We start from the raw sequence: 16,174 nt of genomic DNA on the forward strand, positions 1-16,174 counted from the left end.
TTTAGGCTGTAAGTACTTTGTGAGCAGATCTAAAAGCTGCAGGCCACAGGTTTTCTTCTTGACAATAAACAGTTGCTCTTGTTTAAACTTAAATTAGTCAATGAGTCTGTGCTCTGAAAAAAGATCTTTAGAAAAAGTGGCTCACAGTGTTACAGGCTACTGAGTTGGGATACAGCTTTCACTCTTGCTTGTTAGAGATTCAGTAAGGCAAGCCCAATAAATCTGCTCACATTTGAAGTAAGCTGTTAGCCCATAGTTGACATGGTATGCCCTGAATCATCCATCCAGTGACAGCATCCCCATTTCTAAGACTTTTTCTTTTAAGTCAAATGAAGATGACATTACTTCTGTTTTTTTCTAAATTGAAGCAGAAAAACATTGGCTACATGGTCTAGGTATGTTTCAACATTACCTGGCTATTATCTTCTCTCCATCTTTTCCCTAACAAGGATGACATGAGGATTCACATAAAAATTTTGTCTAATTCTTTTTTTATTTCAAAATATATTTTATTGCAGCCAAAACAGTGGAATTAACTGTGCATAATAAAGTATTATATATATATATACACACACACTGTCCTGGCTGGTTTGGCTCAGTGGATTGAGCGTCGGCCTGCGAGCTAAGTGTCGCTGGTTCGATCTTCCAGTCAGGGCACATCAGAGAAGGAAAACTCTGATTCCAAAAAACCTCCGCTGCCTTGCGGCATACCTCTTCAGGGGAAAGGCTAAGGGAGTAAACCCCGACAGAAAATCCGGAGCCGGAGTCCCTAAGGCGGTTTGACGTTGTAGTCAACACCGGCAACTCCTGCGGCGCACCTGAAGCCAAGCTGTATTGACTCCGTCTTTCCCTTGGATCCTTCAGCTGCGAAGAGAGGGGGGATCTGCTGCATGGGCAACAGCAGACCCCCCATATCACCCTGCCCAGGCTCTGTAGCTTCATCGAGGCTCTGTAGCTTCAGCTTCAATGGAGAGTGCAGATAGACTCTTAAGAAGCTACACCATCGTCTCTCGAGACGGACGGCTGCCGACGACGACGACGACGACGATATACACACACACACACACACACACACACTTTAGGTTATAAGGAATAAAGTTCATTTTGGCAGATAGTGTTAAACAAAATTAAAGTTGTATACATTAGTAACGTAACTAAACATCCTTAACTTGGTATAAGTGACACACTTTCTTGCTTTTCTGTGTTCTGCTAAATCATCATAACCTAAACTGCTCTATAAAACTGATATGTTGAAATTTAACTTTACTGTTTTTGCTTACACTCTGATTCCAAACAAAACTTTTCATAAGTTTCTTCTGTCTCTGGGCCCATCTCATCATCAATATCATCCAAGTGTGGGTCACTAGCCCCTGATAAATCTGTTCCATTTTCTTTATAATCTGGAAAAAAGTCTTCTCTTTCAAGTAATTCTTGATATTTTTCTTGGTAATCTGGATCAGCAGCCATGAAAGGAACGCCATCAGATGTATAAAATGTTGGGTCATTCATAAAATAGTTAGGATCATTTTCAGGTGTTGCTTCTCTGTACATTGAGGTTACATGGACTCTGCCCCAGTTACTTGACTGGAGCTCTACAAACTTCAGGAGCATCTGTTTTACCTCTCTGCTGCAATGTGCGTCCAGGACAATGTTCTCAACCCTCTGAATAATTTCTACCATGTCGGTCTTTCCTTTTTCCTTCCAGGCATCTTCCAAAACTGACCCTGTCAACTTCAGTAATTTCACTAAACAAATCAAGTTATCATCCACAGGGTTAGAAAAGGGGGCATTCAGTAGCTCCTGGAGACCATCCTGAATAATATCTGCTCTTGTAACCTGTCCATTTGTTCCTTTGATCTCCAGGTTAAGATAAAGTTCTCCCAGAAAGAGCACAAATGCATGGAACTGTTTTCGAGTTGCTTCATCTCCCTTTGCAGCTTGATCTTTACGTTCATATTCAGTCTGACATCTTTGAAGCAGCAACTGGTGGAAGGTGCCACTCTGTGAGCTGGTTATCAGATGATGGGAAGGTAATTACACAGCCAAACTCCCATGTAGGAAAAGTTTGGAATAGATGTAGCCTGTTGATAGATTAGTTCCACAAGTTCTTGCAAAGCATCGTTGGTTGTAACCCAGCTATTCAGGGTCTCTGCAAACTGTTCAATGTCAGTTTCAAAACTTCCAGTCTGCTCTGTAAGATGATTCAAAAAGTCCTGAACATGTCCTGACAGAGTGGGATAATCCTTACAGCCGTCCTCATAGGCGTCTGCATAGTTAGAATAGCCCAAAGGGTAAAACTCAGGAGCGTTCACAGACAGCTTGGGCATTAATACAGGAGCCACAACCACCTGGGGTTTAGCCATCACAGACTCCGAGTTCTGCTGGGAGATGCTGTCCTGGGGCCTCACTTGTTCTTCTTTATATCTTTGTTTGCTGGACTTCCATGTAGTTTGATTTTCTGGAACTTCTGGTTGTTTCTAGTTTTGAGGTAGTTGTATTCCTTCTTAGTTGTGGAGGGAGATGCAGCATGTCTGTCTATGCCTCCATCTTGGCCAGAAGTCCTCTGTCTAATTCTTTACAATGAATAATATGAACATGGCAGATATCCATGTCATTGGTCAATGAAATAATAGTCTGCAAATAAGTTGAGGTTGGTCTTATTTTTTAATTAATTATTAATTAAATTAATAGTTGTATCATATAATTAATTTATTATTGCACAATAATGTTTTCTAATTCTAATAAGGATCTCATTACTAAAAGAGACTCCTTGAACCTTAACTGTCTATTTTAAGTAAACATTTGAAAAATACTGCCCTAGTGGCCTGAACTACAGCCCAGACAGACAGATGTAAAATCCATTGTTCTGAATGTATTTTGTGAGAAAAGTAAAAGCATCCAAAACAGAGGACACTTATGGTCTCAGGAGTCAAGAGCATGTTTGGACCAAAGGTACACACCTGCGTCTATGAGCAGCTCCATCCAGACCCTTGAAGATTGAAATGTGATTCCTCTCTATGCCCAATATCACCACCACCCATCAATAACCAAGTCAGCTTTCAGTGGGAAATTGTCTCTTTCTTCCTTCAAAGTCCTCACTTACTAGGCAGGTGGCCATAAAAGGGGATGGGGAGAGTAGTTCAGGGTAGAAATTGGTCACCCAGGAAGGTGACCCTCCAGTCCAAGCCAGGACTAGTTCTCTCAGTGTGACAGGGAGGAAACACACCCACTCAGGGAGCAGCCCAGGAAGAAGAACTGGGTAGGGTTCAGTTGCCCATTCTGTGGGTGGTGATAACGATGGTTTTAGGGGCTTTGGGAGGCAGAGAGAATTGGATGTGTGCCTCTGAGCATGGGAGGGGAAAGAAGCAGGCACAAGGAAAATTCACAGACCCTCTTGGAGGGTTTATATACACTAAGAAGGCGGCAATGAAGCAAGACTGCCTTTTGACCTTCATGGGGCCCATGTATTTTTGTCTTTGTGGGTTTTTTCCTCCACTGAAAACATATTAAAAATTATATTTTTCAACTGCATTGGTAAATTAAATAATAGTCTACAAATCAGTGGATGTTGATTTTGGTTTTATTTTCTAATTATTAATTAAATTAATAATTGTATTATATAATAATTTATTTATTATTACACAATAATGTTTTTTAATTCTAATAAGGATCTTGTTTCTAAAAGAGACTAATTGGAATGAGTTATATATTAATTGTTACATCCATTTTTTTCCTGACTTTAAATGAACTTAAAATGAAAACATTCAGTGGGCCCTCAGAAGTATAGCCCTGTGCACAATGCACACAATGCTTAATGGACCAGACGGCCTCATCAGGGGGAACTTGAACATTCCCTATATGATGTGTTCATCAAAAAGAACCTGGGTGCCCCGGAATGGAAAGCAGGGCAGGGTAATGGCTGAAATGTCACTTCTTTGACCTCTAAGCTGTATGACCTTGAGAAAATTAGTTTACCTAAGTCTTGGCTTTCTCATAAATTGTAATTATGAGGATTTAAGTGTAATACCTACAAAATACTTTGCCTATTGCTTGCTTCCAAGCACTAAAAAAAAAAAAGGTAGCTATTAATAGCAATAGCAAGTTTGTGATATATAGAAAAACTTATAATAAAATCAAAGAGGCTTCCAGTTTCTTTCTTTCTTTCTTTCTTTTTTTTTTTTTTACACACTGGCTGTGTGACCTTGAGCCAGGCACTTAACCTTTCTGAGTCTTAATTTCATCATTGGTAATATCTACCCTGCCAACTTCACAGGACTGCTGAAAGAACAAATGGCATCATGGATATAGAAGCATGTCTGTTACAGCTAAAAGCATCACATGCAGGAATTATTGTTAGTACCAAAAAAGCTGAAGATTACATCAAGGTGAGTGTCCAGTGCCTGGAAGACAAAGGCTATTCAGTGGATGTTTATTGAATGAATAAATGCTTGGCTAACCTTTCAACATCGGAAACACTACAATCTCCACTATTGTACTTAACAGTGAGAAGCATCACAAAGGCAGCCCAAGACAAAAATAATAAATATTTCGTGAGAAGGAGGTTGTAGCTAACAATTCAGAACTTTCACTAACATGTGTCTTAGACTGCAGACTTCCAGAAGTTACCTTGTGTTTTTGTATCCACAACATTTCCTATCCCAGTGCTGGTACACACAAGTCTCTCGGTGAATGCTTGGAAATTGAATTGAGTTGAATTTATCAACCAGGACCTGCTCTTGTAGCCAATCTTAACCTCTCTTCATGCTGAAACATTCTTAATTCCATTCTTTCTCCTAAACTCTTCCTTTGCTAATTATGTCAGTAAGACCCTCAAATTAAAAAGGGCTTTCAATACAGATTATTTGAATGAATAAACTAATAAGCTATTCACTGTATTTTTATTGTAAATGTGTGTTGCTGAACATATGGCTAGCAAATGCTTGAGAAAATATGCATTTGTATTATTGGAGATAAAATAAAATAAGGTCAGATGCTATCTTAATCAAATCAAACTTCAGAATTCCACTCCTGATTCTTGCTGGTATGAATCATCCTACAAGCCCAGTGCACCTGGGAGGAGAATCGTGACCTGACCTAGGAGTTTTTGTTGATGGGACCCATCCTGCCCACTCTTCTCTTGGCTTTGGAAGGTGGCCCCTTAATGTTCAAAAACAATGTGCTCATATGTAAAGAACTCTCAGGCCATCCTGTTGGCATCATACAGTCTGTTTAGTCTTTGAAGCTGAGACCACTTGCCTGTTACAACGGAGAGTCTTTGGAGAATTAGTGTGGGTGCATTTTGTGAAAATTGTTTCTTTTGGCAGTATCTGAGTATAAATTGGCATCTAAGTGGTGCAGCTGTGACAATAATTGACTGAAGTTCTTAGCGGAAAGGGCACTGACCATCTTTCTCAGGCAAATAGCTCTATGGGAAAAGCCCTATTCCAAACATCTCCTCATCACCCCTTCAAAGGTATATGCCTTTTGGTGACTTTCTTTGATATGCATCTTCTGCTCAGTTTTATACTTTCTTCATCAGTTCTAACGTGGTAGTGGTGGTGTGTGCCGTGGGAGAGTACTGGGTACTTGTTGGCATGTTAACTGGCTTTATTTCTGGGGGCGGGGGGAGGATTACAATTTTTGGAGGTTTTTGTGACTCTTATCTCCACCCTGAAGATGATTGTTACTAGTAAATTGTCATGAGTGATACGTAATAGTTAATAATAGCAAGATGTTCTACATACAACAGAGAACAGCTTTCTAAAACAGTTGTTTGGAGTTTTGTCCCGATACACCAGGGTTGCTGGTTCAATCCTCGGTCAGGGCACATACAAGAATCAACTAATGAATGCATAAATAAGTGGAACAATAAACTGACATCCCTCTCTCTCTCTATCTCCCTCCCTCCCCCACACCTTTCTCTCTAAAAAAATCAATAAATTTTAAAAAATTAAAGCAGAAATATTTACTTATGGTGATTGCAGGGGGAGGGAATATAAGGAGGTTAAATGGTAATGGAAAAAATACAATCAAGAAGAAAAGAGATTTTTGTGCAGAGACGCAGGCTGAGCATTTGTGGCCGTGTTTCTGACCTCGATCAGCATTTGTCTTCTCCGCCTAGAACCCGGGAGTAGGAGATTCAGAATCGAATCTCTTCTCCCTTCTCTCTCCTGTTTCGGCTTTGTGAGGAACCTTATCATCAAAGACAATAGCCAGCAATGTTACCAACAACACAGACCCTCGCTCCATGAACTCTCGTGTATTCATTGGAAATCTTAATACTCTTGTGGTCAAGAAATCTGATGTGGAGGCTATCTTCTCAAAATACGGCAAAATTGTGGGTTGCTCAGTTCATAAGGGTTTTGCCTTTGTTCAATATGTTAATGAGAGAAATGCCCGGGCTGCAGTGGCAGGAGAGGATGGCAGGGTGATTGCTGGCCAGGTTTTAGATATTAATCTGGCTGCAGAGCCAAAAGTGAACCGGGGAAAAGCAGGTGTGAAACGATCTGCAGCAGAGATGTACGGGTCAGTACCAGAACACCCTTCTCTGTCCCCTCTACTCAGCTCCTCCTTTGGCTTGCACTATGATTTTCAACAGGATTATTATGACAGGATGTACAGTTACTCAGCACGTGTTGCTCCTCCTCCTCCTATTGCTCGGGCTGTAGTGCCCTCGAAACGCCAGCATGTATCAGGAAACACTTCATGAAGGGGCAAAAGCGGCTTCAATTCTAAGAGTGGACAGAGAGGATCTTCTTCCAAGTCTGGAAAGTTGAAAGGAGATGATCTTCAGGCCGTTAAGAAGGAATTGACCCAGATAAAACAAAAAGTGGATTCTCTACTGGAAAGCCTGGAAAAAATTGAAAAGGAGCAGAGCAAACAAGGAGTAGAGATGAAGAATGATAAGTCAGAAGAGGAGCAGAGCAGCAGCTCCCTGAAGAAAGATGAGACTAATGTGAAGATGGAGTCTGAGGGGGGTGCAGATGACTCTGCTGAGGAGGGGGACCTACTGGATGATGATGATAATGAAGATCGGGGGGATGACCAGCTGGAGTTGATCAAGGATGATGAAAAAGAGGCTGAGGAAGGAGAGGATGACAGAGGCAGCGCCAATGGCGAGGATGACTCTTAAGCACATAGTGGGGTTTAGAAATCTTGTCCTATTATTTCTTTACCTAGGCGCTTGTCTAAGATCAAAATTTTCACCAGATCCTCTCCCCTAGTATCTTCAGCACATGCTCACTGTTCTCCCCATGCTTGTTCCTCCCATGTTCACTAATTCCTATTGTCCTGCGCCTAGTCCCATTTTCACTTCCTTTGATGTTCCTAGTAGTTAAGTCTTACCCTGTAATTTTTGCTTTTAATTTTGATACCTCTTTACAACTTAACAATAAAAAGGATGTATGGTTTTTAAAAAAAAGAAGAAAATACAGTTCTGACACAGAATCTTCTAAAATATCAGAAGTGTGGAAGCTTATCTGCCTAGCACAAGTCTGCATGGGCCACCTCTATTCTTCTGTTCTGGATCTGTTTGAAAGATTCTGTCTCCTCCAAAGAGGTGTCTGCATGTTCCTTTCAAAGCCCCAGCACCTCTCCAAGCACAGAGTCGGAGCCCAATAAATGTTCATTGACTGACTGAATTCCACATGCTCAGCTGTGTGCACTGAATGGGCAGCACCCACACCACACCCAGCACGAAGCCAAGCTCTGCTCTATTCCCAGATGCTCCAGCCATTTCCATAACCCACCGTGCTGCAATAGGGGTCTCAGTATTGACTTTGTCTTCAAAACCTTCATTCATTAAAAGCCAAACTTGAAAGTATGCAGAATGGTGAGTACATCAGTATACTCAATTCCTCTTAACCCTTAGAGGGAGACCATATGGCATGTGGGTTAAGGCTGCTTCTTCTCTTTGCGGACCACAAGGCAGCACCCAAATGTCAGGGAGCAACCGCTTTACTGTTTAACAAAGCCAATAAAAAGGACACTAGGCTTAAAGTCAACATGACTTTGAAACCTGGTTGTGACATAAGCCAGGCAGTCCTTGACTTAAAAACTTAACCTCTCTAAGTGCTATTTTCTCACAGTTGGAATACTCAGAACAGTGCCACCCAGCCTGCCCATTAGAATGAGATCCAGTGAGACACACAGAGTGCTTGGTGCAGAGCAGCTTCACACAAACATCAGTGTCCTCCCCACGGGCCTTTGTCAGGCCAAGCTGACCAACAAGTGAATGAGAACCTATGGCTATAGGTGAGGAGTGCAGGGCAGAAGAGAATAAGGCATCATTGGGTGACAGTTGTGGGGAGGGAGATGATTATGCAAATCCACGGTCCTCACAGTGTGATGGGGAGCACCCTTGAAGAGTCTTTTCATTTAGAACAAAGGCCAATTCATATCGTCCTCTGTAAGTCACATGGCTGATGGTAGAGCTGGGGATTTGGAGACTTGCGACAGTCCCCAGTACCTGCCCAGGTGATACCTGTTAGCCTATCTACCTTCAGGTGAGCCAAAGTCTTTTCTCCTACAGACTTAAACTTCTCCCCTAGTATAACATTTGTTGAAACTCCTGTTTTCTGATGGCAGATTGAGTGTTTCTTACAGCTTGGACAACTTTAGTATTCCATGAAATATATATATGTAGTATATGTAGTATTGTCCTTATTTTCAGAAGCAGCATCAGGAAGCAAGTGTGGGTTTGCCTACTTATGCTCATTCATGGCTTCAATTTAAAATGAATTAGGAATATTTGCTCTTTTCACTTAATTTTTTCTTCCTGAGTTTGTGTAGGATGCAATTCTCATTAGAAAAAAAAAATCTTTCCCACTTCCCAAAATGACTTAAGGAGAATCTTAGGCCATGTCTTTACCCTAAGGAGTGATTGAAATGAGTTGGAGACATTCCACAATTATTGACGGTGTCTTAAAATGAGGCCACTGATGAACATGGACTGAAAGCCTCTCATGGTATGTCTGAGGTACTGCTAAGTGGAAGTCACCCACTCCAGCATCCTGACTGTCAGCCAATCTGGTCCTCTTCTATGGCTTCTCCAACAGCACATAATAGCAGGCAGGCCCAGCTGTGAGAGCACACACAGCACAGCCCTGCCCATCCATAGCTCATCATCTGAAACATGCATAAGTGGGTACAGAGCAGGGACAGGATCAGTTGTGCTGATGAAATTTTTGCATTGTGTCATACATAATCCTGCAGCTGGAGGCCCTCATCACCTTTGTGTCACAAACAGGAGGGGGGTGGGCCCTGCTGTGACACCATCTGTGTGCCAGGGACTCAGACCAAAAGGCCTGGCCCTCAAGGGCTTAATTTCGCCCATCCAGTCTGCAATGAGGAAAGCTCTTGGAACAGACTAACAGCATTTGCATCCTCTCTACACTTGCCTAACCTGCCACAGCCTCAAAGCAAACAGGCAACTGATAATGTGTTGCTTTCCTGAGTCCATGGAGTTTCTTCCTACCACCACCTTCTGATCTTATGCTCAGTGCCCCCGGAGCTGTTGTCCTGAGAACAATGACTGCTGGCATTGTCATCTTCTTCCACACCAAGTGGGAAGAAATCTCTGCTCATTCCAAATCATAGAGGAAGACCTAATGGAGTCGCTCAAACATTGGTAAACCGAAAGCACAGGTCCACAGAAGTTCATGGTTAATATTGGTATTGGCACTAATACCTACAGCTCTGGCTACCTTTGCCTGCCCCGAGTTCAGAGCAGTTCTGGCTGTCAAGTGGCAGTACCCACACAGTGGAGGGGGATGCTTGCTCTGCCTGCCTGTCTGCCTCCAAGCAGGGGAGCCCTGGCCCTGACTTCTGCCTTCTGCTGTAGCCAGAGAAGAACCAGTGATAACCACTTGGAAATTCCCTGTCACTCAGAGACCATTAAATTTTCACACAATGAGAAGTACTTTTTCCAGAAATAAAACCCAGTTATCATTTCAGTAGGCTGAGAAAATGTGCCGTTCCTTTTTATAGCTTCGAATAAGAGCAGTTCTATAACAATCTGAAATTTCTTCTTTGGATTCTACAATCTTCTTGCCTTAACATGAAAAACAAAAAACAAAAAAAAGCATAATAAATTGTCCAGGAATCATTGAGACAGACCCTCAGTGCACACTTGCCAAATTCCTGAAGCACCAACACCCTCCCCAGGCAGGATGATTTCTCAGATGCCACTGTGCAGTGTTGCCTTCGCCTCTCTGCTCCTCAGTTTCCCCATCTGCAGTGAGCTCTTATAAAGGAACTAAAAAGCTCACATGCCTGCAGGGGCCACCCACCGATGGAATGAAAGTGAATGAGGGGGTTGGAAGGGGCAACAAAGGGAGGCTGTAAAATGAGATCACAGATATCACAAAGTGATGATCAGGGCTCCATCCAGCTCATTCAGTGGTCCTGTTTGGATTTCACTAGTGACATGGCCCATCTTTGTCTTATTTTTCACCATACCAACTTTTGAGAGATTGCTTCATTACCGCCTGCACTTATGGTTCCTATGCAGCAGGGGGCAGTAGTGAGACCAGGTAATGGATCCAGCAACCCCTGTTTTTCTCTGTGGATTCCAAACACTGTAGACAATGGTCTGCTGATGATCTGCTAGCAGAGATCCGCAAGAACTTGATTGCTTATGTTTTGTGGTTGTTTTGTCCTACACAGTATTTTAAGAAATGTTTGAAATACTTGAAACATTTAAAAATCAGAAAATTTCACATTAAAAAAATAATGTCCAAGAATTGGCTTATTGCAAATTAAAAAATCTGAGGACACTCACCTTTATTGCACTGAGTGGCAACAATCACTAAATATGTAGCCACTTCCGACTTCAGACGCCCTTTCCCATTCCCCACCATCCTCTCCCTTGCCCTTGCTATACTTCTGATAGTGACCCATCTGAGTTTTTTTGTTTGTTTGTTTGAATTTATTTTTTAGAGAGATGGGAAGGCAGGGAGAAAGAGAGGGAGACAAACATCGATGTGTGAGAGATACTTTGACTCTCACATATCCCCAAGTGGGACCAGGCATGCGACCGAGGCTTGTGTCCTGACTGGGAATTGATCCGCAACCCTTTGGTTTGCAGGCTGGCATCAATCCATTGAACCACACCAGCTAGGGTTAAGGCATTTTTGTTTCCAACCCCTTTTCACAGCCTGAAGTAAAGCTAGGTTCCCTCCCCATCAGGACTACTGTCTGAGAGGCCAGATGGTTGAGAACATGGCTGGTGGGAGGGTCCACTTCTTGCGGTTTACAAGGCACAAAAATGTTTATCTCAGAATACCAGATTTTAAAAAATAAACAAAAACAAAGAAACGCACTGAAAAGAAAGTTGAACAGCTGTGTGATAAAATGACATAGCAATTATTTGATGGGGTGCAAGCACATGATGGCAGTTAGGTAGGTTCCTCAAGCTGGCAGTCCTACCTGGGGCACTTCCCTGGCCCCAACCAGCCTCACAACCTTCCGCAGTCCATGCTCTATATTATCTGGGTGTAGCCCCTGCACTCTACTGGCCTGACTGCAAGGGTGCTCTTAGCCTGTTTACTTGATACCTTGGTTGCTGTATTTCACTTTGATTGCGTAAAAGCTACTCATTTGTTGCTATTTCTTTGTTTTAATTTCTTAATCAATTATTTCAGATCTATAGAAAAGAACGAAGGCAACCTAACTCATCCACTCCCTCTTTATTGAAACCCAACACCTTGCTACTCAGCTCCATATCCTCTTTTCTTAAGGAATAAAATAGTACAGGTGGCCTCAATTCCACACTCTTGTCTAATTTCCCAGGGGTAGTCAACAGCCTAAACTCTCTTCCTCTTGCATCATTTAAGTAAATTTTTTGGAGTTAACCATTTGATACAGGTTCATTTTTAGTTTATATTTTTTATTAATTGTTTGACTTTTCAATTACCGTTGGCTTACAATATTATATTACTTTCATGTGTATAGCACAGAGGTTAAATATTTATATAACTTATGAAGTGTTCCCCCCAATAAGTCTAGTACCCACCTGGCATCATAAATAGTATTACAATATTATTGACTATATTCCCTGTGTTGTACTTTACTTATCTAAAATGATACAGGTTCATTTTTAAGTGCTAAGTAGTGTTCCACTGGAAGACAGTTATAATTAACTTTTATCTCTTCTTGATGGATATATAAATTGTTCCCAATTTGCTGTTATCACCAACAATGCTGCAGTGAATGGTCTTCTGTCCCTCTACACATGCATGTACAACTTTCTTTATATGCATAGCAGTGGAATTGCACATTCACACTTTTTCACTTTTATTTTATTGCCAAATCCTTCTCCAAAATGTTTGCATTGCTTTAGCTCTCTGAGTAGCTATAAAGAAGAACTTCCTTTTTCTACACCTTTCTCATTATTGGCATTGTCAGGGTTTTAACTTGGGCCATTATGAGAGTAAAGTGACATCTCATGTTCCTTTTTTCTGATTACTAGAGAGCTTATCATCTTTTCACATGTTTATAGACCACCGGGATTTCTGAGATGGTGAATTATCAATTCACTGACTCTTGGGAAAAAATTTAAATATTTATTCATATATACTTGTGCTTAACTCTAGAAAAAGCCTGCAAGCTTCTTCAGTGGCCTCCTAATTTTCACACCCCACTCTCCCAGCCCGCCCACTGTCCCCAGCTGTGCATTATCACTTTGTAGAATTTGTGGACTTGTTGCCCCTCCAAGTCCCCGACACTTTTCTGTTATCCTAAAGCCTACCCTATTTTAGTCTCTTTCTTTTTCCCAGACCATAAAGATCAAATCAAACAAAAGGCCTTCCTGTGACAATCTTCTGGATCTTTCCCCAAAGTTCTACTTTGAAAGATCTTCTCTTTCTCGCCTAGATGGTCTGCCTTCCCCAAGAAGTTAGATTTAGACATAAGACATCTTTCTATCTGGAAAGCATAAATGCCCACCATCTGCTTTTTGCTGGTCAGAAAAAGATTTTTTTTCCAAAGCAGGTTCTTGCCAGAGGGGGGCAGTGCTGCCTGCACCTCTGAGCTCATTTGGCTTGTCCCCACAAAGCCTAGAGCTGGCACTACCCTGGGGGAGTAACTGCCCTTGGCTCTCCCCCTGGCAATGACATATAGACAGACTCAGAAAGTTCAAGTAGCCCAGACTCTTTCAGCCAAACAAAGTAGCAGCAATTTCCACAGATAATCAGCTACTTTCATCGCAGTGGCAGCTGGCACATTGTGAACATTGGGTAAATATTAATCAATACCTACACAGTGACATTGAAGAGAGACAAAAGAATAGACTGACAGCTTAACCAAGGTCACACTAAACAGATGCTGGGCCCTAATTTTCAAGGGAAGGCACATGTTCCACCAGCTAGAGCTGCTTGGACCAGAAGACTACCCAATTCCAAGGGCATTTTGCTTCCATATGCAAGCTCTCCAGGGCAGAGGACATGCTCTGCCCATGGTTGATCTGTATTAGTGATAGGATTTCCCAAAGCCAGCCTTGTGAGAATTTTCTGTAACTTTTTTCTGAGCCATCAAGTGAGGAAGCTGAGTTAGATCCTAACTGTAGCCCTGAAAACAAAACAAGAGCTTTGGCAAATGCCTCATTCCACCCCACAAGGCCCTATTTGCCAAATACACATGCCATTTAGTATCACATCTTACACGGTTTTCTATATCTAAAAGTTGGTCATGCTGGCGATGAATTTTGACTATTTGGTGAGCAACCTTCCAAGAACTAAAACAGGATGAGAAATATTATTTAAAAAATACAGTGAAAGGGGAGTTTATCAAAATACATGATAAATTTAATCTACTGGTTGCATGAGAAGGGGCCTAACATGGTTCCTGATATTCCTGAATGGCCAATTGCAAACAACCAGGTCAGAAGATGGGCTCAATCTCCAGCCAAGAATGGGAACAGAGCTTCTGATCAAGAACTGTCTGAACCAGTTCAGTGGACTTTCCTATGGGCGGAGCTGCAGTCTTCTGGTAAAAGGCTTCCTTTTAGGGCACACTGTCACTCCCAGGGATATTGCCAGCTCTACTGTCCTAAGGTTTTACTCTCTGACCTAACTGGCCATCCCTGTTAGATTTACTCCCCTCTGCCCCATGCTCATAGGCAGGACCGAACCCAATCCTGCCCCAAGTCCCCTCACCCAATCAAGTCTAGCTCTGAAACCGAGACCTGGGCCAGGGACCTGGACTTGCTCTGTGCCCAGAAGGGAGCTTGGATGTGAATAGGCTGGAGGGAGGAAACACCCCATCACAATCCTTCTTCAACCTGTTCCCTGGTCCTCAGAAGTACTCTATTTGGAAGACACACCCAGTAAACATAGTTGGCCTCATACCAATTGTGTATCTCATCTCCCCAGATTTTCAGCTCCTTCTAAGAAGAGCCTTAACACTTTAATCAAGTGTTTTGCACATGGAAGTGTACTAACAAATATTTCTCAATTAATTTCCAGTCAATTTTCTAATCTACTTATAATCACAGCCATGATTATAAAAGGTATTTTTTTAAAGCACCTACAGAAACTTGGCTTTTCATACATAAATTCATGGAGAACTAAGGCAGAAGTAAGTCCTTAAGCTTTTGACTCAAGCTGATTATTGCTTTTGACACAGCTATACATTTTTAAATAAGAAAACAGTCCATGGACATAAACATAAACTATACCCACCACCTCACCATCAAGGAAGCTTCAAACTTGAAAACAATAAAATGAAGCTCCATGTGCCTCAGTAACAGAAGCTTCTAATGTGATTCCCCTGTAAGCCCAAGAAACAGAGATTGCTGTTGCCTCTGAGCACAGGGAATCATGAGCTTGTCTCTCTGCCTGCCTTCTATGTCTTCTTATTTAGAAGGCATAGAAGAGAAATACATAAAGAAAAACAGCAATGTGTTGAGTACAGGAAGAATTCATTTCTTGGAGTGAGTTTTCAGTGAATTAGAGATGCATTTTTGTCCATCTGCTGCTACTACTGCTCTTATAAAATCTGGGATTCACAAGGCGCAGTTTCTATAACACTAACTCTGGGACTCGGAAAATCTACTCAGAATCTGTAACCTGATGGGAATGTTCTGAATTCCTCTGAAAATTACACAGCACAATAAGAATCATCATCTTTGAGGGCCTCTCGGCCTCTGACAGGCAGTGCCACCTGCTCCTCGGGGGAGACAGAGGATGAGGGCTGTGGGGTACCAGGACCTGTACCACGTTTCATGTTTGTAAAATCCTTCACAACACCTCACTGGGGCTACTCCCAGCATCCCTGAATGCAGATCTTCATTATACAGCTAAAAAGACACACAGGATGCAGGACACCAAGCAATAAGTAGGAATTTACACTAAAGGTACATCTTCACCCAGCCTCATTCAATGTGGAAAATAGACATCTCCCTAAACAAAAATAAATAAATAAATAAAACATATGAACAACAAATAAAATGTGGTGATAAATACAGAACTCTTAACAGCCAAACAAATCTGAGTATTTTTCCATCTTTCTTTTTCATAAGGATTGGAAATGCACGTAATGGTGGCTCATTATGTACATTTTAGGATTGCACTGGAGAACCCTCAGGAGGGAAAGAGAGGGTTGAAGAGCAAGTTCTCTAATCATCTGTCAAAGGGACAGATTCAGATTCTACAGTTCTAGAACATTCTCTGTTTCAAAGTGACCACAGATGAGCAATCTACCCAAACACCAATACCTAAAAGTCATTTCATTCATCCTTGCAACTGTGCACTGAGGCTACAAAAATGGCAAGACAAGGCACTGAAGGGGCTTTGAGTCTAGCGCAGAGGCAGAGCCATGAGCAGTCACAGCAGGCATGACTGTGCTTTAGTGAGGAAGGTATAAGGTGTGATGCAGCAGAGACAAAACTCAGACCAGCAAGTCTCGGCCCACCAATCCAGTGCTTTTCATGCCTTGAAGCTCAGGTCCCCTACCCAGTCCCATCACACCACCCTGAAATCTGTCACCACCAACCACACCTGTTGCCACCAGTTCCCATAGGAATCACACCACCAATCTTGTGCAGGAAAAAGTGGATATACATCAACTTCGAGCACCTGTTCTCTACAGGGGGTGTTATTTTATTTAATCCTCACCACAACCCCATTTTCCAGATGAGAAAATTGAGGTCCAGAGAAATTAGGTGTGCCAATATCAG

At 42.0% G+C, this 16,174-nt stretch overlaps 1 protein-coding gene and 1 pseudogene across 1 annotated transcript; one reads left to right on the forward strand and one right to left on the reverse strand.

The window, feature by feature from the left end:
* Positions 1 to 1,228: 1,228 nt before the first annotated feature.
* LOC150004496 (polyadenylate-binding protein-interacting protein 1 pseudogene) lies at positions 1,229 to 2,378 on the reverse strand (annotated as a pseudogene).
* A 1,920-nt stretch (positions 2,379 to 4,298) lies between these two features.
* LOC150004497 (heterogeneous nuclear ribonucleoprotein C-like) lies at positions 4,299 to 7,261 on the forward strand. Its single transcript, XM_090284907.1, is given in 3 exon segments — positions 4,299 to 4,385; positions 6,206 to 6,525; positions 6,565 to 7,261. Coding segments are annotated over 3 exon segments (975 nt in total). The 3' UTR covers positions 7,133 to 7,261.
* Positions 7,262 to 16,174: the final 8,913 nt, after the last annotated feature.

This window comes from Furipterus horrens, unplaced genomic scaffold (assembly GCF_987537825.1).
Source record: "Furipterus horrens unplaced genomic scaffold, mFurHor1.1.pri manual_scaffold_7, whole genome shotgun sequence".
NCBI classification, from domain to species: domain Eukaryota; kingdom Metazoa; phylum Chordata; class Mammalia; order Chiroptera; family Furipteridae; genus Furipterus; species Furipterus horrens.